At 51.6% G+C, this 19,769-nt stretch overlaps 1 protein-coding gene across 1 annotated transcript in view; it reads right to left on the bottom strand.

The window, feature by feature from the left end:
- The window catches only part of LOC139232668 (chloride channel protein ClC-Kb-like), a 92,878-nt gene that overhangs the window by 19,268 nt on the left and 53,841 nt on the right, over positions 1–19,769 (bottom strand). Inside the window, exons 15-20 of the mRNA XM_070863133.1 lie at positions 17,514–17,647; positions 14,584–14,720; positions 10,488–10,521; positions 9,442–9,506; positions 6,619–6,687; positions 6,102–6,140 (exon numbers count right to left, since the gene is read on the bottom strand). Of these exons, the coding sequence (XP_070719234.1) occupies positions 6,102–6,140; positions 6,619–6,687; positions 9,442–9,506; positions 10,488–10,521; positions 14,584–14,720; positions 17,514–17,647 (478 nt within the window). The remainder of the gene's footprint in view (positions 1–6,101; positions 6,141–6,618; positions 6,688–9,441; positions 9,507–10,487; positions 10,522–14,583; positions 14,721–17,513; positions 17,648–19,769) is intronic.

Here is a 19,769-nt window from a genome sequence, read left to right as displayed (position 1 = left end):
CCTCCCATTTCAGAATGTCCTGCACCCGCTCCGAGACATCCTTGACCCTTGCACCAGGGAGGCAACATACCATCCTGGAGTCTCGGTTGCGGCCGCAGAAACGCCTATCTATTCCCCTCACAATTGAATCCCCTATCACTATCGCTCTCCCACTCTTTTTCTTGCCCTCCTGTGCAGCAGAGCCAGCCACGGTGCCATGAACTTGGCTGCTGCTGCCCTCCCCTGATGAGTCATTCCCCTCAACAGTACCCAAAGCGGTGTATCTGTTTTGCAGGGGGATGACCGCAGGGGACCCCTGCACTACCTTCCTTGCTCTACTCTTCCTGCTGGTCTTCCATTCCCTATCTGGCTGTGGACCCTTTCCCTGCGGTAAGACCAACTCACTACACGTGATACTCACGTCATTCTCAGCATCGTGGATGCTCCAGAGTGAATCCACCTTCAGCTCCAATTCCGTAACGCGGACCGTCAGGAGCTGGAGGCGGATACACTTCCCGCACACATAGTCGTCAGGGACACCGGAAGCGTCACTGAGTTCCCACATGGTACAGGAGGAGCACAACACCCGACCGAGCTCTCCTGCCATGTCTTAACCCTTAGATACACTTAAACTGGTAATAACAGTGCTAAAGTTACTGACCAATATAAGAAGAAAAAGAAAAACTACTCACCAATCACCAGCCAATCACTTACCCCCTAGGCTGTGACGTCACCTTTGTTTTTTTGCCTTCTCCCTGTAGCTGCACCGGCACGCCTCTCGCCGACCCCGGACTCGCGCTGCTCCGAGCTCCCGCTGGCCTTTATAGGCCTCTCGCCGACCCCGGACTCGCGCTGCTCCGAGCTCCCGCCTCCTCGACTGACTGCTCCGAGCTCCCGCTGGCCTTTATAGGCCTCTCGCCGACCCCGGACTCGCGCTGCTCCGAGCTCCCGCCTCCTCGACTGACTGCTCCGAGCTCCCGCTGGCCTTTATAGGCCTCTCGCCGACCCCGGACTCGCGCTGCTCCGAGCTCCCGCCTCCTCGACTGACTGCTCCGAGCTCCCGCTGGCCTTTATAGGCCTCTCGCCGACCCCGGACTCGCGCTGCTCCGAGCTCCCGCCTCCTCGACTGACTGCTCCGAGCTCCCGCTGGCCTTTATAGGCCTCTCGCCGACCCCGGACTCGCGCTGCTCCGAGCTCCCGCCTCCTCGACTGACTGCTCCGAGCTCCCGCTGGCCTTTATAGGCCTCTCGCCGACCCCGGACTCGCGCTGCTCCGAGCTCCCGCCTCCTCGACTGACTGCTCCGAGCTCCCGCTGGAAATGCTGGGCACGGGTTACGCTACGGGACTTGCAACAGTGAATACCATAGACCTGTATGCAATAGACGATAGGGTCAATACCTTGACGCAAATCTTGAGGGGTGTGCTGGGGAGAGACATGGATACAAGCGCGGTTGGGAGATGGCGCGGAAGGGGAACTGTTACAGGTGGCCCATACCTTGCAGAAACATGCCAAGACAATAAATTTGATCCATGCAATGGGAAACGCTATAAGTAAACGATTACAAGCTGAGATAGTTTGCTCCGGGTATGGGGCCTGGATATTAAGTGAGGTACAACATAACTTGGAACAACTCCAAAATGGGGACATACCAGATTGGATCCCAAACAGTATACTTAACAATTGGACTCTAGATAAAAAGGTGAATAACACATGCGAGGTACGAAGGAATAGCCACGCATGGGTGCCAAAATTCAGATGTATTACTGGCCGAGTGACTATGATTGGATTTGTGTTGTCCATACCACAGTATGATGTAACAAAGGGAGACCCCTTATACCAGATTGATAATATCGGTGAAGTGAGAAACCAAACTCGGTTGCGTTACCATCAGCCTGCCAGATGGGCAATTAAAGTTAACAATAGTACCAGAGGCATTGCCATAACCGACTGCTATAAAAATAACCAAGTGGTTTTATGTCGAGGTACGCCACGAATGACGAATGATTAGTGCGGATTCCACCAGATAAACGGATGTATGCTGAGTATCACTCCTCTTGAACACGACCTGGAGACCATCGCTGCCCCGCAAGGGAACGGAGAGTGGTGCGTGAGCACGGGGACAGCCAACCTAACCATTAAGACCAGGGGAGGAGTCACCCTCTGTGTCCTCATTAGTCCTAACTTCTGCTTCAGACCGAAGGGTGAAATAGACATAGACGGATATCATATTCATCCCGAGGCAACGGAAATCATCCACGGAACAATCACGGATACCCTCCGAGCAGGGTACGAAGAGGCGGTATGGGAACCGCAGGGCAAACAGATACCGGAATTAAATGAGGAACAATAACGTCTGGTGCAAGGAATCCAAAATCAAAGACGACAGTATATCCGGCTGATGGAAGAAATAGACAATTTACAGAGGGACACTAACGCAATGCTGGCTGATCAGCCCTGGTACTCAAGGCTGTGGGACATTGGACTTAATATTCAAATTCACCCATGGATAAGAATAATATCACACGTACTTGTAGTAATACAGGGCCTTGTTCTGTTGGTCATGATTGGATTAACGTGCAAGAATAAAACAGGCCAAACGACATGTCAGGGCATGCACTATGATTAAGGCCATAAGGGATGAAAATTTAAGCAGTCCGACTGGAAGGACTTACCTTATATAACTCTGTAGGAAGGTTTCAGGAGGTCCCGAAGCTTGGGAGATGGCCACCCGGATGAACGAACCTATCTGGAACTCGCTACAGGGAGATAGTTGTCGGGAATTATGGCCAGCTTGGCGTATAGCCAAGGGCCAAAAGGGGGGGAATTGTAAGAGAAATTTGGCATTAGGGGTACCAGCGGGACAAGGGTTAAAGTGCTGGTTCCTGCATAAGGAGGTAAAGGCTTTTCTTCTCACGCCTTGTATCTCTTCTCACGCCTTGTACATTCCAGCTCCAAGGCTCCAGAAGGTACTGTTATGGGTTGGGATACCAGATAGTATTCCAACATGGAATGTCAATAGGAGAGAACCTAAACACACCGCTGATAAGGCGGTGAGAAGAGACCAGAGAGACTTCATGGCACCAAAGAAAATGTATAACAAATCCCAACGTAATGATACCATTCTGGGAACGGTCTAAGATGGTCACGAGATCATGGCCTGTCAGTCAGAGCTCATGACCTGTCAATCCGGAGTAGTACTGATAAGGTAGTCCAATTAGAGATCTAGGGAGGTCTTGTCCGGGAACAGAGGGGTTTTTGAAATGTATAAAAGTTGTACGATTGTGCTGTTCGGGGAGTATCCCCACTCACAGGCGGCTGTGATGCGGGTTGTTCCCGGACGTTCGTAATCAAGATCGTTATACTTTGCCATCCGTCTCTGTCTGCTAACTTCGAGAATTGCTACGTGGGCTGGGGTGAGCGTCGACCCTCTGTATCAGTGGGCCCGCTCGTGGGAAAAGAAGCCTTCCCTCTCTCCCCCAACAGGGTTAGATACAGAATAAAGTTCCCTCTACACTGTCCCAAACACTCCCAGGGCAGGTACAGCACGGGTTAGATACAGAGTAAAGCTCCCTCTACACTGTCCCAAACACTCCCAGGGCAGGTACAGCACGGGGTTAGATACAGAGTAAAGCTCCCTCTACACTGTCCCATCAAACACACCATGGGCAGGTACAGCACGGGTTAGATACAGAGTAAAGCTCCCTCTACACTGTCCCATCAAACACTCCCAGGGCAGGTACAGCCGGGTTAGATACAGAGTAAAGCTCCCTCTATACTGTCCCATCAAACACTCCCAGGGCAGGTACAGCACGGGGTTAGATACACAGTAAAGCTCCCTCTACACTGTCCCATCAAACACTCCCAGGGCAGGTACAGCGCGGGGTTAGATACAGAGTAAAGCTCCCTCTACACTGGCCCACCTAGTCTCATCTAACCCCATTACCACACACTCAAATCCTGCCCTCCTGAGCATCCCTGATTATAATCACTCCACCATTGGCGGCCGTGCCTTCTGTTGCCTGGGCCCCAAGCTCTGGAACTCCCTCCCTAAATCTCTGCACTCTCTCTTTTCTCCTTTAAGACGCTCCTTAAAACCGACCTCTTTGACCAAGCTTTTGGTCACCTGCCCTAATTTCTTCTTATGTGGCCCGGTGTCAAATTTTGTTTGATAATCGCTCCCGTGAAGCGCCGTGGGACGTTTTGCTACATTAAAGGCGCTATATAAATGCAAGTTGTTGATGTATAATTTCTCTGTCGGTGAATGAAGTGTGTCCCAATGGCGGGGAGGGGGGGCTGCGGGGGGAGTGTGTGTGTGCGTGCAGCATATCAAGCAAACCGGATCTCTAGCTGTGCGAATTTCGTGGTACTTTGGCTCTGTACTGGGCTGGAGTTTCGGACTTCTGCCGCCCCTTGTTAGCGCCCCCAGAGGGGCGGCAATGGCGTCGGGCAGCGTTTCCGGGGCGGGCGGTTAACCTCCAGCGCCCCGCGGGGGGACATTCTGGGTTGGGTTTGCGGGGGGGGCGGGGCGGCGTGGAGCAGTACCGCCCGGGAGGGGCGAGCCGGTGTGCCGCGCCCCCTGCTGGCGACGCCGGCTCGATTTGTGTCTCCCGCCGGATCCGCCGCGCCCCGCAGCGCCCCCTAGTGGGAGCGCCTGTGAAAGCGGGCGGACCGAGCTCTGTCGCGGCTGCAGTGGGCTCAGTCATGCCGGCCGCGGGTAAGTGCGATTGTTATTTTTGCGATTAATGTGATGGTGTCAGTAATGTACCGGGAATGTTGTTTGGTGGGTTTTTTTTTCACGGAAGGCTCTCTTACAGCGTTCCGAGGCCGGCTGTTTAGCTCGGGATCTTCCCATGCTTAGCCGGTGTAGCGCCCTGAGAGAGGTGTGGAACGCCCCCCCACTTAGCGCCCCGATCCCTACACTCAGGGCCCAACTGATGAATTTTGCCGCCGGAGACGCAAACTATTCTCCGGCACAAAATGTACCGCTCGGCCCAGGTTCATCATCATCGTAGGCAGTCCCTCGGAGTCGAGGAAGACTTGCTTCCACTCTAAAAGTGAGTTCTCAGGTGACTGAACCGTCCAATACGGGAATTACAGTCTCTGTCACAGGTGGGACAGACAGTGGTTGAGGGAAGGGGTGGGTGGGACTGGTTTGCCGCACGCTCCTTCCGCTGCCTGCGCTTGCTTTCTGCATGCTCTCGGCAACGAGACTCGAGGTGCTCAGCGCCCTCCCGGATGCACTTCCTCCACTTAGGGCGGACTGGTCTTTGGCCCAGGGGACACCCAGGTGTCGGTGGGGATGTTGCACTTTATCAAGGGAGGCTTTGAGGGTGGTCCCTTGTAACGTTTCCTCTGCCCACCTGGGGCTCGCTTGCAGCGTAGGAGTTCCGAGTAGAGCGCTCGCTTTGGGGAGTCTCGTGTCTGGGGCATGCGGACGATGTGGCCCCGCCCAGCGGAGCTGGTCGAGCGTGGTCAGTGCTTCGATGCCGGGGGACAGAGGCCCGACCGAATTTCCACGGTGCTGGTTTTCCGTCTGCATCAGATACCCGGCTCCCGAGCTGCTGGGGCCTACCGTGCATTTCCTTGCGGCCTATGATAACTGTCGCTGAGCGTCAGCCTGGGCTCGGTTGGTTGGCGCTCTCCCCTCCGCATCAGGGGGCCGGTGGGGCCTAAACCCAGGGCTCGAGCACACAGCCTCGGCCGTTTTCAGCCCCAGTACCGAGGGAGTGCGGCACTGTCGGGGTCGGGGAGGCCGGGGCGGGTGCCGTCTTTCGGATGAGACGTTAAACCGATGGCGCCCCCCCACCCCATCGGCCTGGTCAGATGGATGTAAAAGGTCCCACGGCCGGTATCGGATGAAGAGCAAGGGCAGTCATCCCCGGCGTCCTGGGCCAACATTTATCCCTCAACCACCATCACCCCCAAAAAAAACTAATTAATGGGTCATGTATCTCATGTGACATTTGTTGGATCTTGCTGTGCATCAAATTGGCCAAGTTAGCCTGCGCAACTGCAACAATAATTAACTGGCGGTGCAGCGCTTTGGGGTGTCCCGGGGAGGTGGAAGGCACTCTGTAAAAGTTAGTTCCTTCTTTATACAGCTCATAAGAAACACTATTACCTCCCTTGTGGTCATCGTGTCAAACACCTCCTCTCCGTCCTGGAACAGAAATCAAAATCAAGAGTGTTTATCGGGACAGTGAGTCCCTTCCATTCAACGCAATGCGAGGTTCAGGGCCGGGCGCGGCATTCCCGCGCCTCTGCTTTGGCAACGGTGGGCGTGGTCAGGCCGGACCACAGGCTGACCCACCCAAAACGGAATTGGGCCCTCTCTTGGCCGAGGGCGGGGCGGGGGGGGTCATCCCGGCGAGCTTGGCGGGCGACAGCGGCGCGCATCTCGTCAAGCCTTGCGCCAACGCGGTGCCAACCCCATCGCCCAGTCCAGGTATCGCCGGGCAGTGCGGAGGATAGCCTGCCCGCTCCCCATCAAGGCCCCCAACGCCCCAATCTCAACTTCCCTTTGTCTCTGTGCCTCCCGAGCAGCCCCGGCCAGGCGGACATTAAATCCCACCCCCACCTTCCCCTCCTGAAAAGTGTCGCTAGGAGCGTCACGTTGCACCAACGTCTGCGCCGATTACCATGGTGTAACAGCGAAAACGCTTCTGCTTGTTCGACTTTGATGGGCGACCTTCTGGAACCATTTTGGCCTGTCGACAATGAGACAAGAGACATTAGAACGTCTTTTTTTCTCCGTCTGATATTGTTGGCGTTTGACATTGTTTCTTTACCTCCCTTTTAAGGTGTCCCCTCGATTTCAAAATTCCCATCCTTGTTTTCAAATCCCTCCATGGCCCTCGCCCCCCTCCCTATCTCTGTAATCTCCTCCAGCCCCACAACCCCCCCGCTCCTCGAATTCTGCCCTCTTGATTATAATCGCTCCACCATCGGTGGCCGTGCCTTCTGTTGCCTGGGCTCTCAGCTCTGGAACATAAGGACATTAAGAAATAGGAGCAGGAGTCGGCCATTTGGCCCCTCGAGCCTGCTCCGCCATTCAACAAGATCATGGCTGATCTGATCATGGACTCAGCTCCACTTCCCCGCCCGCTCCCCATAACCCTTCACTCCCTTATCGTCCAAAAATCTGTCTGTCTCCACCTTAAATATATTCAATGTCCCAGCCTCCACAGCTCTCCGGGGCAGAGAATTCCACAGATTTACAACCCTCTGAGAGAAGAAATTCCTCCTCATCTCAGTTTTAAATGGGCGGCCCCTTATTCTGTGACTATGTCCCCTAGTTTTAGTTTCCCCTATGAGTGGAAATATCCTCTCTGTATCCACCTTGTCAAGCCCCCTCATTATCTCCCTCCCTAAACCTTTCTATCTCTCTTTCCTCCTTCAAGACGCTACTTAAAACCGGCCTCTTTGACCCAAGGTTTTGGTCACCTGCGCTAATTTCTACTTATGCGGCTCGGGGTCAAATATTTTTGTTTTGTCTTATAACGCTGCTTGGGACGTTTCACTATGTTAAAGGCACTATATAAATATCAGTTGTTGTTGTTGTCCCCGACTGCCCGGCTGAGAGATTGGGTGGCCGACCTAGTCCCATCTCCAGCCAACGTTGGAGTGCGACCACGCTCTCGGAGGTGGATCGGAGGACCACCTCACTCTGAGTCTCACTCAGACGCCCTCCATCCTGACAACGTGATGGGAGCCCCGCAAAGGGTTTATTTCCAGAGGTATAGAACTGAAAAGTAAGTAAGTTACGCTGAACCTTGGTTAGACCACACTTGGAGCACTGCGTACAGTTCTGGTCGCCATGTTATAAAAAGGATATAGAGGCACTGGAGAGGGCGCCGAGAGGATTTACAAGGATGATGCCAGAAATGGAGGGTATACATATCAGGAAAGGATGAACAGGCTGGGTCTCTTTTATCTTGTAAAAAAAATGGGTCTTTAAAATGATAAGAACATAAGAACATAAGAAATAGGAGCAGGAGTAGGCCATACGGCCCCTCGAGCCTGCTCCACCATTTAATACGATCATGGCTGATCTGATCATGGACTCAGCTCCACTTCCCCGCCCGCTCCCCATAGTTCCTTATCGTTTAAGAAACTGTCTATTTCTGTCTTAAATTTATTCAATGTCCCAGCCTCCACAGCTCTCTGAGGCAGCAAATTCCACAGATTTACAACCCTCTGAGAGAAGAAATTTCTCCTCATCTCAGTTTTAAATTGGCGGCCCCTTATTCTAAGATTATGCCCCCTAGTTCTAGTCTCCCCCATCAGTGGAAACATCCTCTCTGCATCCACCTTGTCAAGCCTCCTCATAATCTTATATGTTTCGATAAGATCACGTCTCATTCTTCTGAATTCCAATGAGTAGAGGCCCAACCTACTCAACCTTTCCTCATAAGTCAACCCCCTCATCCCCGGAATCAACCCAGTGAACCTTCTCTGAACTGCCTCCAAAGCAAGTATATCCTTTCGTAAATATGGAAACCAAAACTGCACGCAGTATTCCAGGTGTGGCCTCACCAATATCTTATGTAGCTGTAGCAAGACTTCCCTGCTTTTATACTCCATCACCCTTGTAATAAAGGCCAAGATACCATTGGCCTTCCTGATCACTTGCTGTACCTGCATACTAACCTTTTGTGTTTCATGCACAAGTACCCCCAGGTCCCGCTGTACTGCGGCACTTTGCAATCTTTCTCCATTTAAATAATAACTTGCTCTTTGATTTTTTTCTGCCAAAGTGCATGACCTCACACTTTCCAACATTATACTCCATCTGCCAAATTTTTGCCCACTCACTTAAATGATGATAGGTTTTGATGGAGTGGATACAGAGAGAATGTTTCCACTTGTGGGGAAGAGCATAACTAGAGGCCATCGATATAAGATCGTCACCAAGAAATCCAATGGGGAATTCAGGAGAAACTACTTTACCCAGAGAGCGGTGAGAATGTGGAACTCGCTGCCACAGGGAGTGGTTGAGGCGAATAGTATCGATGCATTTAAGGGGAGGCTGGACAAGCGCATGGGGGAGAAGGGAATAGAGGGTTACGCTGATAGAGTTAGATGAGGAAAGACGGGAGGAGGCTCGAGTGGGGCATAAACGCCGGCATGGACTGGTTGGGCCGAATGGCCTGTTTCTGTGCCGTAATCCTGTGTAAAGTCAATGAGCTGAACAGGAGATCTGCATCCAACTTTGCCGTGAAACAACACGTGGAGCATGGACACGCGATAGCGGTGTGTCACCCCCTGGTGTGAGGATGTGAAGAGTCATCTACTCATCTAATGCAAGAGAGGCGCAAAGCACGACGATAATCCAGCCCCTAGATCCTTGACGCCTACCCCCCCCACACCCCCCCCCCGAGCTTCCTCTCCTCTATACTCCACCCACTGAGGAGGTTGGGCAGAGCCGCGATGGCGAGCGAGAAGTATCTTGAGGTCCTAACCTCTTCATTTTCGATGTGGATGTTGTCTTCCCCATTGAGTGGCTGCCTCTCAGGAGGATGGGCCTCTGCAATGAAACCCAAGGAAGAGGGGAGTGAATGGTCAGTTCGTACTGTGTTCAATTCTGGTCACCCAGGCACAAGGGAAACAGCGGATAGGATCATTTTTTTTTTCCACAGAGGGTTGTTAGGACATGGAATGTCCGATCAGGAACACTGAGGGGTTGCAGAATCCAGAACGGCTTTTACAATTTTGAAAAATACATTTTTTTTTAAAGGATTATGTGGGAACGGGCAAGGGATTGCAACTGAGGGGACAGCAGGTTCAGAGAGCTGGCACAGGTAGATATATGAGTGAACAGACACAACTAAATGTTTGCCCAAACACACATCATGCACACATATACACACACATATATATATATATATATATATACACATATATCATTACATACACACACATATATCATGCACACATACACACACACATATATATATATATATATACACATATATCATTACATACACACACATATATCATGCACACATTCACACACATGCACACATATATATATATATCTATATACACACATATATTAGATACACACACATATATCATGCACACATATATATGTATATACATATACATATATATATTATTACATGTACACACACATATGCTCCCACACACACATATATGAAGACACACGCACATATATTATCACATACACACACACAAATATATATATATATACACACTCGCATATATTATTATACACACACATATATGCACACATGCACACATATAGACACACACACATACACAAAGATATTCACGCACACATTTATTGACATTCACGCACACATATATACAAATACAGACAGATTTATACACACAGAACCTAAAATATGAACAGTGTACACATACATACAGATGCAAAATTACATGCACACACAAGCGCATGTACACACATCGACACAACTGCAGATGCCCGCACACAGATAGGAATACCAATGGACACACACAAACACAGACGCGATTTACTCACCTTCAGAGTCATGTGTGTTGGAACACGAGCTATTCTGAAGGGAACAAAACATTAACATAAATGTGAATTGTTTTCGCTATAACTCTGGAACCGACACCACATCTCTCCTGAACCCCACAAGTACATTGTGATCTGCTTTAGTTGTGCCTGTAAAGTCAGCGGATTCTGGACTCAGAAGTTGTGTTGCAACATAAGATTTATTAACCTCCCTCCCCCTCCCCCTGCTTGCTCCCCCTCCTCTCGTGTCGGTTTTACTCTCGCTGGGGAACCCTCCCATGAGCACGATGTGTTAGCCCTAGATAGCGGTTGCCAGCAGGCAAGTTATCATGGAAGACATAGAATCATAGAAATTTACAGCACGGAAAGAGGGCATTCGGCCCATCGTGTCCGTGCCGGCCGACAAAGAGCCACCCAGCCTAATCCCACTTTCCCGCTCTCGGTCCGTAGCCCTGCAGGTTACGGCACTTCAGGTGCACATCCAAGTACTTTTTAAATGTGGTGAGGGTTTCTGCCTCTACCACCCTTTCAGGCAGTGAGTTCCAAACCCCCACCACCCTCTGGGTGAAAATATTTCTCCTCAAATCCCCTCTAAACCTCCCCCCAATTACTTTAAATCTATGCCCCCTGGCTGTTGACCCCTCTGCTCGGGGAAACAGGTCCATCCTATCCACTCTACCTCGCCCCCTCATAATTTTATACACCTCAATCAGGTCTCCCCTCAGCCTCCTCTGTTCCAAAGAAAACAGACCCAGCCTATCCAATCTTTCCTCATCGCTAAAATTCTCCAGTCCTGGCAACATTCCTGTAAATCTCCTCTGTACCCTCTCCAGTGCAATCACATCTTTCCTGTAATGTGGTGACCAGAACTGCACGCAGTATTCCAGCTGTGGCCTAACCAGTGTTTTATGCAGTCCAAGCATAACCCCCCCCTGCTCTTGTAGCCCATGCCTTGACTAATAAAGGCAAGTATTCCACCATATGCCTTCTTAACCACCTTATCTACCCGGCCTGGTATCTTCAGGGATCTGTGGACCTGCACTCCCAGGTCCCTTTGTTCCTCTACACTTCTCAGTGTCCTACCATTTATTGTGTGTTCCCCTTGCCTTGTTAGCCCTCCCCAAATGCATTACCTCACACTTCTCCGGATTGAACTCCATTTGCCACTGCTCTGCCCACCTGACCAGTCCATTGATATCTTCCTGCAGTCTGCAGCTTTCTTCTTCATTATCGGCCTCACAGCCGATCTTAGTGTCATCTGCAAACTTCTTAATCATACCCTCTGCATTCAAGTCCAAGTCATTGATAGGTTCGACCTCCTGAATCCGACAACCTCGGGACCAAGGTCGATCCGGTTTGCGTTTTTTTCCGGACTTCGGAACGTCAGGAAGTGGGGGGGAGGGGGGCGGGGTGCTCGCCGAGGAGCTATTTGGGTCGCTGGTCCCGTCGATGAGGTAGTCGGGCGGGGCCAAGCCGCAAGGACCTGATTGGGCGGGGCCCCACTGCCGAGGACCCGATTGGGCGGGACCCCGCCGCCGAGGACCCGATTGGGCGGGGCCCCGCCACCGAGGGCCCGATTGGGCGGGGCCCCGCCACCGAGGACCCGATTGGGCGGGACCCCAGCACCGAGGACCTGATTGGGCGGGGCCCCGCCACCGAGGACCCGATTGGGCGGGACCCCAGCACCGAGGACCCGATCGGGCGGGGCCCCGCCAATGTAGAGGAGTTGCTTGTCTGGCCCGAGGTAGGACGGGTCAGGCAGCCGAGGTAAAGGGGAGGGAGGGGGTGAAGTCGGGCCGAGGCGAGGTCGGGTTGTGCAAAGTCGGGGCGGGCAAAGTTGCTTCGCCGAGGCGGGGGGGGGGGGGGGGGGGGGTGAGTCCAGATATCGGAACATTTTCCGGTTTCCGGACGCCCCCGCCACGGATCGGCCCGGTGTCCGGATTCCGGAACATTCTGGATTCCGGAACTCTGGATTTTGGAGGTGGAACCTGTATTAGAACATAAGAAATAGGTCACGACCAATCCTATACTTCTTCCCCTCACACCTTAATTTTAGTCACTGTCACTGCAGCATTAGAATAGACAACAAGTCCCCTTTGTCCTGATGATCACACCATGTCCATTATTCTCTGAAGAGAAGACTTCTGCATTGATGTCTCTCCGACCAAATGGTGGAAAGTGGATAGACTGCAGAAGCTGGGGGGCGGGGGCTCTCCTCGGAGCAGAGAAGGCCGAGAGGAGCTATAACAGAAATGTTCAAAACCATGAAGGGTTTAGCTAGAGGGAATGTTTCCAATGGCTGCAGGGTTGATAACCAGATTTAAGGTGATTGGCAAAATAACTTTTCTACGCAACGATTTGGAACGCACTGTCTGGTCGGGTGGTGGATACAGATTCAATAGTAGCCTCCAAAAGGGGATTGGATAAATACATAAGAAAGAACATAAGAAATGGGAGCAGGAGTCGGCCATTCGGCCCCTCGAGCCTGCTCCGCCATTCAATACGATCACGGCTGATCTCAACTCTACTTTCCCGCCCAATCCCCATATCCCTTGATTCCGGTCCCAAAATCTATCGATCTCAGCCTTAAATATACTCAGAAATTGAGTCTCCACATCCCTCTGGGGCAGAGAATTCCAGCGATTCACCACCCTCTGAGTGAAGAAATTCCTCCTCATCTCAGCCCTCAATGGCCGATCCCTTATCCTGAGACAGTATGACCCCTGGTTCTAGACTCCCCAGCCCGGGGGGGGAAACATCCTCCCTGCATCTACCCTGTCAATCCCAAATACTTGAAGGACAAAAATGTTTGCAGGGATATGGGGAAAGAGCTGGGGAGGGGGGGGAATGGGACGCACTGCATTGCTCTTCGAAAGAGATGCTGACTCGATGGGCTGAATGGGCTCCTTCTGTGCTGCACTGTTCTATGATTCCATGAGTTTGTTGATCACGTTCTCCAAGGCAATGCCGGGGGTTGGCTCGCCGATGGGGGCTGGGATTGTTCCCACTCAGCTCCAGGTAACCTCTTCAAAGCCACGCTCAAACTGGCCAGGTGTCCAGGGGTGGACAAGCAATGGGGAACTCATCAACACACTCCGCACATACTTGGGAGAACATCAGAAATAGCAGGAGTCGGCCATTCGGCCCCTCGAGCCCGCTCCGCCATTCAATAAGATCATGGCTAATCTGATCATGGACTCAGCTCCACTTCCCCGCCCGCTCCCCATAACCCTTCACTCCCCTATCGCTCAAAAATCTATCTCCACCTTAAATATATTCAATGTCCCAGCTTCCACAGCTCTCTGAGGCAGCGAATTCCACAGATTTACAACCCTCTGAGAGAAGAAATTCCTCTTCATCTCAGTTTTAAATGGTCGGTCCCTTATTCTAAGATTATGTCCCCTAGTTCTAGTCTCCCCCCATCAGTGGAAACATCCTCTCTGCATCCACCTTGTCGAGCCCCCTCAGAATCTTATAAGTTTCCATAAGATCACCTCTCATTCTTCTGAACTCCATTGAGTAGAGGCCCAACCTCCTCAACCTTTCCTCAGAAGACAACCCCTTCTCAGAGGGTTGTAAATCTGTGGAATTCGCTGCCTCAGAGAGCTGTGGAAGCTGGGACATTGAATAAACTTAAGGCAGAGATAGACAGTTTCTTAACCGATAAGGGGTTATGGGGAGCGGGCGGGGAAGTGGAGCTGAGTCCATGACCGGATCAGCCATGATCGTATTGACTGGCGGAGCAGGCTCGAGGGGTCGTATGGCCAACTCCTGCTCCTATTTCTTATGTTCATCTCAGGAATCAGGGAGGGATGGGGCTTCCCGAAGTGATGCCTCTTGCCAGCTTATGTCCAAGATCTGAGGGTTTAGGTAAGTGGAGTGTGCCCCTGGGGGAAGAGGAGGGACTCTCCATGTCGAGACAGCTGAAAGTCCTACCCTGATTCGGAGACTCGGCCAACAGGGTTGGTCAGTCAATGGATGGAGTGGGCTTTCTGGGGCGATGGTCACTCTTGTCCTTCCTTTTGTTTTGAAGTACGTTCCTCTCCCCATCGCACCCCCGCCCCCCGAGCACCACCACCCCTCCACCCCCACCGCTCACCTCTTGTTCTGCTAAAGCCTCCTTGGGCTGCTTGGCTTGCTCCAGGATGTACCTCAGCCTCCTCTCCGAGCTAAGCTGCTCCGACAGAAGTTTGGCCAGGTTTTTACACTTAATGGATCCCAGCAGAACCTTAGATTCTAACAAACCAAAAGAACAACGAAAAGTTTTACTCTACATCCCGGACAATCTTCATCGAATCGCAGTTCCTCCGGCCTCCCCAGCGATTTGTTATCAGGGTTTGCCCAGTGTTTTGTGGTCACTAACCCGCGACCTCGATAACAACAACAACTATTGTATTTATATAGCGCCTTTTGCCGTAGTGAAACGTCCCAAGGCGCTCCACAGGAGTGTTATGCGATAAAGATTTGACACTGAGCCGTATAAGTAGAAATTAGCGCAGGTGACCAAAAGCTTGGTCAGAGAGGTCGGTTTTAAGGAGCGTCTTGAAGGAGGAAAGAGAGGCGGCGAGGTTTAGGGAGGGAGTTCCAGAGCTTGGGGCCCAGGCAACAGAAGGCACGGCCACCGATGGTGGAGCGATTATAATCAGGGATGCTCAAGAGGGCAGAATTGCTCCTCCGATTGGTGCCCATGACTTCTGCTGCCTGGGCCCCAAGCTCTGGAACTCCCTCCCTAAACCTCTCCAACTCTCTTTCCTCTCCTTAAAACCGACCTCTTTGACCAAGCTTTTGGTCACCTGCGCTAATTTCTCCTTATGCAGCTCGGGGTCAAATCTTTATCAAATAACACTCCTGTGAAGCACCTTGGGACATTTCACTACGGCAAAGGCTCTATGTAAATATAAGTTGTTGTTCTATCTCTGTGCTATATTTCACAACTAGCTCCACTCATGCTTTAAATCCCTTTTCTGCACCCAAACAATTTGCCCATTTATCAACACTCCTTTCTCTTTGGAAGGAAGAAACCTCGGAACAGGAGGAGGCCATTCAGCCTCTCGAGCCTGTTCCGCCATTCAATTAGATTGTGGCTGATCTGCATCACAACTCCATCTTACCTGCCTTGGTTCCGTAACTCTCAATAACCTTGCCCAACCAACAAAAACCTAGCGATCTCAGTTGTGAAATGTTCAGCTCCCGCGGACCGTTATTGAGTCCACAACATTCAGACACTGACCTCGACTTCAAGAAGGGTCTAGTGAGAAGGAGGAACTGAAGGATATCCTTATTAGGTGGGAAATTGAGGGGATTGAAGGCCAATAAATCCCCGGGGCCTGATAGTCTGCATCCCAGAGTACTTAAGGAAGTGGCCATAGAAATAGTGGATGCATTGGTGGTCATTTTCCAACCGTCTATCGACTCTGGATCAGTTCCTATGGACTGGAGGGTAGCTAATGTAACCCCACTTTTTAAAAAGGAGGGAGAGAAAATGGGTAATTATAGACCGGTTAGCCTGACATCAGTAGTGGGGAAAATATTGGAATCAATTATTAAAGATGAAATAGCAGTGCATTTGGAAAGCAGTGACAGGATCGGTCCAAGTCAGCATGGATTTATGAAAGGGAAATCATGCTCGACAAATCTTCTGGAATTTTTTAAGGATGTAACTAGTAGAGTGGACAAGGGAGAACCAGTTGATGTGGTGTATTTGAACTTTCAAAAGGCTTTTGACAAGGTCCCACACAGAGATTCGGGTGCAAAATTAAAGCACATGGGATTGGGGGTAATATACTGACGTGGATAGAGAATTGGTTGGCAGACAGGAAGCAGAGAGTCGGGATAAACAGGTCCTTTTCAGAATGGCAGGCAGTGACTAGTGGGATGCCGCAGGGCTCAATGCTGGGACCCCAGCTATTTACAATATACATTAATGATTTAGATGTAGGAATTGAGTGTAATATCTCCAAGTTTGCAGATGACACTAAACTGGGTGGCGGTGTGAGCTGTGAGGGAGACGCTAAGAGGCTACAGGGTGACTTGGACAGGTTAGGTGAGTGGGCAAATGCATGGCAGATGCAGTATAATGTGGATAAATGTGAGGTTAAACATGTCTTCGTGTTTATGGTGGCAAAAACACGAAGACAGAATATTATCTGAATGGTGGCAGATTAGGAAAAGGCAGGTGCAACGAGATCTGGGTGTCATGGTACATCAGTCATTGAAAGTTGGCATGCAGGTACAGCAGGCGGTGAAGAAGGCAAATGGTATGTTGGCCTTCATAGCGAGGGGATTTGAGTCTAGAAGCAGGGAGGTCTTACTGCAGTTGTACAGGGCCTTGGTGAGGCCAGACCTGGAATATTGTGTTTAGTTTTAGTCTCCTAATCCGAGGAAGGACGTTCTTGCTATTGAGGGAGTGCAGCGAAGGTTCACCAGACTGATTCCTGGGATGGCAGGACTGACATATGAGGAGAGACTGGATCAACTGGGCCTGTATTCACTGGAGTTTAGAAGGATGAGAGGGGAATCTCAAAGAAACATATAAAATTCTGACTGGACTGGACATGTTAGATGCAGGAAAAATGTTCCCGATGTTGAGGAAGTCCAGAACCAGGGGACATAGTCTTAGGATAAGGGGTAGGCCATTTAGAACCGAGATGAGGAGAAACTTCTTCACACAGAGAGTTGTTAAGCTGTGGAATTCCCTGCCGCAGAGAGTTGTTGAGGCCAGTTCATTGGATATATTCAAGAGGAGAGTTAGATGTGGCCCTTACAGCTAAAGGGATCAAGGGGTATGGAGAGAAAGCAGGAAAGGGGTACTGAGGTGAATGATCAGCCATGATCCGATTGAATGGCGGTGCAGGCTCGAAGGGCCGAATGGCCTACTCCTGCACCTATTTTCTATATTTCTATGTTTCGTCGTGATTATTCCCCATTGCTTACCGCAAAATCCGCTTAATATGCGCATGTGACTATGGCCAGGCTGTCTAGCCCATCGACTCTCGCAACACGTTCACAGAGAGCGTTCTGCAGCGGTACCTGTCGAGTCCACGAGGGGGAACTGTTTCAGCTCCGTGTTCTTCAGTAGGCTGCGGATGTCTTTGTATTTCAAGTCCTTCGCCAGGTACTTCAGGTCGGTCACCATAAAATCCTCCGCGTAGATGTCATGGGCGCTGGAAGAAGAAGTGCACCAGTCAGCAGCGAACCCAGTCAGCTGTGGCTCAGTGGGCAGCACCAATGCCACCAAGCTCATGGTCTACAGGGCTGTAGTAATACCCACCCTCCTGTATGGCTCAGAGACATGGACCATGTACAGTAGACACCTCAAGTGGCTGGAGGAATACCACCAGCGATGTCTCCGCAAGATCCTGCAAATCTCCCGGGAGGACAGACGCACCAACGTCAGCGTCCTCGACCAGGCCAACGTCCCCAGCATCGAAGCACTGACCACACTCGATCAGCTCCGCTGGGCGGGCCACATTGTCCGCATGCCTGACACGGGACTCCCAAAGCGAGCGCTCTACTCGGAACTCCTTCACGGCAAGCGAGCCCCAGGTGGGCAGAGGAAACGTTACAAGGGACACCCTCAAAGCCTCCCTGATAAAGTGCAACATCCCCACTGACACCTGGGAATCCCTGGGCCAAAGACCAGTCCGCCCTAAGTGGAGGAAGTACATCCGGGAGGGCGCTGAGCACCTCGAGTCTCATCGCCAAGAGCGTGCAGAAACCAAGCGCAGGCAGCGGAAGGAGCGTGCGGCAAACCAGTCCCACCCACCCCTTCCCTCAACCACTGTCTGTCCCACCTGTGACAGAGACTGTAATTCCCGTATTGGACTGTTCAATCACCTGAGAACTCACTTTTAGAGTGGAAGCAAGTCTTCCTCAATTTCAAGGGACTGCCTGTGATGATAATGAGCACTCTCGCTTCTGGGTCAGAAGGTCGTGGGTTCAAGTCACACTCCAGAGACTTGAGCACAAAAATCTAGGCTGACACTCCCAGTGCAATGCTGAGGGAGCGGCGCAATGTCAGAGGGGCAGTACCGAGGGAGCGGCGCACTGTCGGAGGTGCCATCTTTCGGATGAGACGTTAAACCGAGGCCCCGTCTGCTCTCTCAGGTGGATGTAAAAGATCCCAGGGCACTATTTCGAAGAAGAGCAGGGGAGTTCTCCCCGGTGTCCTGGGGCCAATATTTATCCCTCAATCAACATCACAAAAAAAACATTATCTGGGTCATTATCACATTGCTGTCTGTGGGAGCTTGCTGTGCGTAAATTGGTGTTTCCCACATTACAAAAGTGACTTCATTCCGAAAAGTACTTCATTGGCTGTAAAGCGCCTCGAGACGTCTGGTGGTCATGAAAGGCGCTAGTTAAATGGAATTCTTTCTTTCTTTAACTGCTCTCTCTGACTTCTTGATCCTTTCCCTTTTTACGGCTCCCCTCCACTCTCGGCTCGAAGGCACCGGCTCCCGCGGGGGATACAGTACCTCCGGCCAAGTGTGACCCGAGACAGGGCGGCGTTCTTTGGCTATTCGACCGTGTGGTCCATCTGAGCCAAAGCACGATGCTGCCCTCGCCGGACAGCGACAGGCAAAGTGCGTACGCGCACACTCACCGACCCACACGCTCACACCTGTTTGTGCCGATGTTCGGCGAGGTTCGGCTCGGGCTTGGCTGCGATGCCTCTCTCGGCCAAATAGCCGCCCGCACCCGCGTGTGGTTGGAGCTGCACTCGTTCCAGGCAAGCGGAACGTATTCCGTCACACCCCCCCCGCCCCCCCCCCCCCGACTTATGCCTCGGGGAGTCACTTCGACCGCACTTATGTGGCCGGCCCAGTTGGGTTTCTGGCCAATGACTACCTCCAGGATGTTGAGGGTGGGGGAAATTCGGCAATGGTAACGCCGTTGAAAGTCATGGGGAGGTGGTTAGACTCTCTCTTGGAGATGGGCATTGGCTGGCAATGTTACTTGCCACTCACCAGCCCAAACCTGGATGCTGTCCAGGTTCTGCTCAGTCGGGCCCAGACTACTTTGTTATCCAAGAAGGCAGATGGAATGCTTGCCTTTATTAGCCGAGGCATAGAATACAAGAGCAGGGAGGTTATGCTTGAACTGTATAAAACATTGGTTGGGCCACAGCTGGAGTACTGCGTGCAGTTCTGGTGCACTGGAGAGGGTGCAGAGGAGATTTACCAGGATGTTGCCTGCACTGGGAGAATTTTAGCGATGAGGAAAGATTGGCTAGGCTGGGGTTGTTTTCTTTGGAACAGCGGAGGCTGAGGGGAGACCTTATTG

The sequence above is a fragment of the Pristiophorus japonicus genome, chromosome 20, assembly GCF_044704955.1.
Source record: "Pristiophorus japonicus isolate sPriJap1 chromosome 20, sPriJap1.hap1, whole genome shotgun sequence".
In the NCBI taxonomy this organism is placed as follows: Eukaryota; Metazoa; Chordata; class Chondrichthyes; family Pristiophoridae; genus Pristiophorus; species Pristiophorus japonicus.
This window is presented reverse-complemented; position numbering and strand designations above follow the sequence as displayed.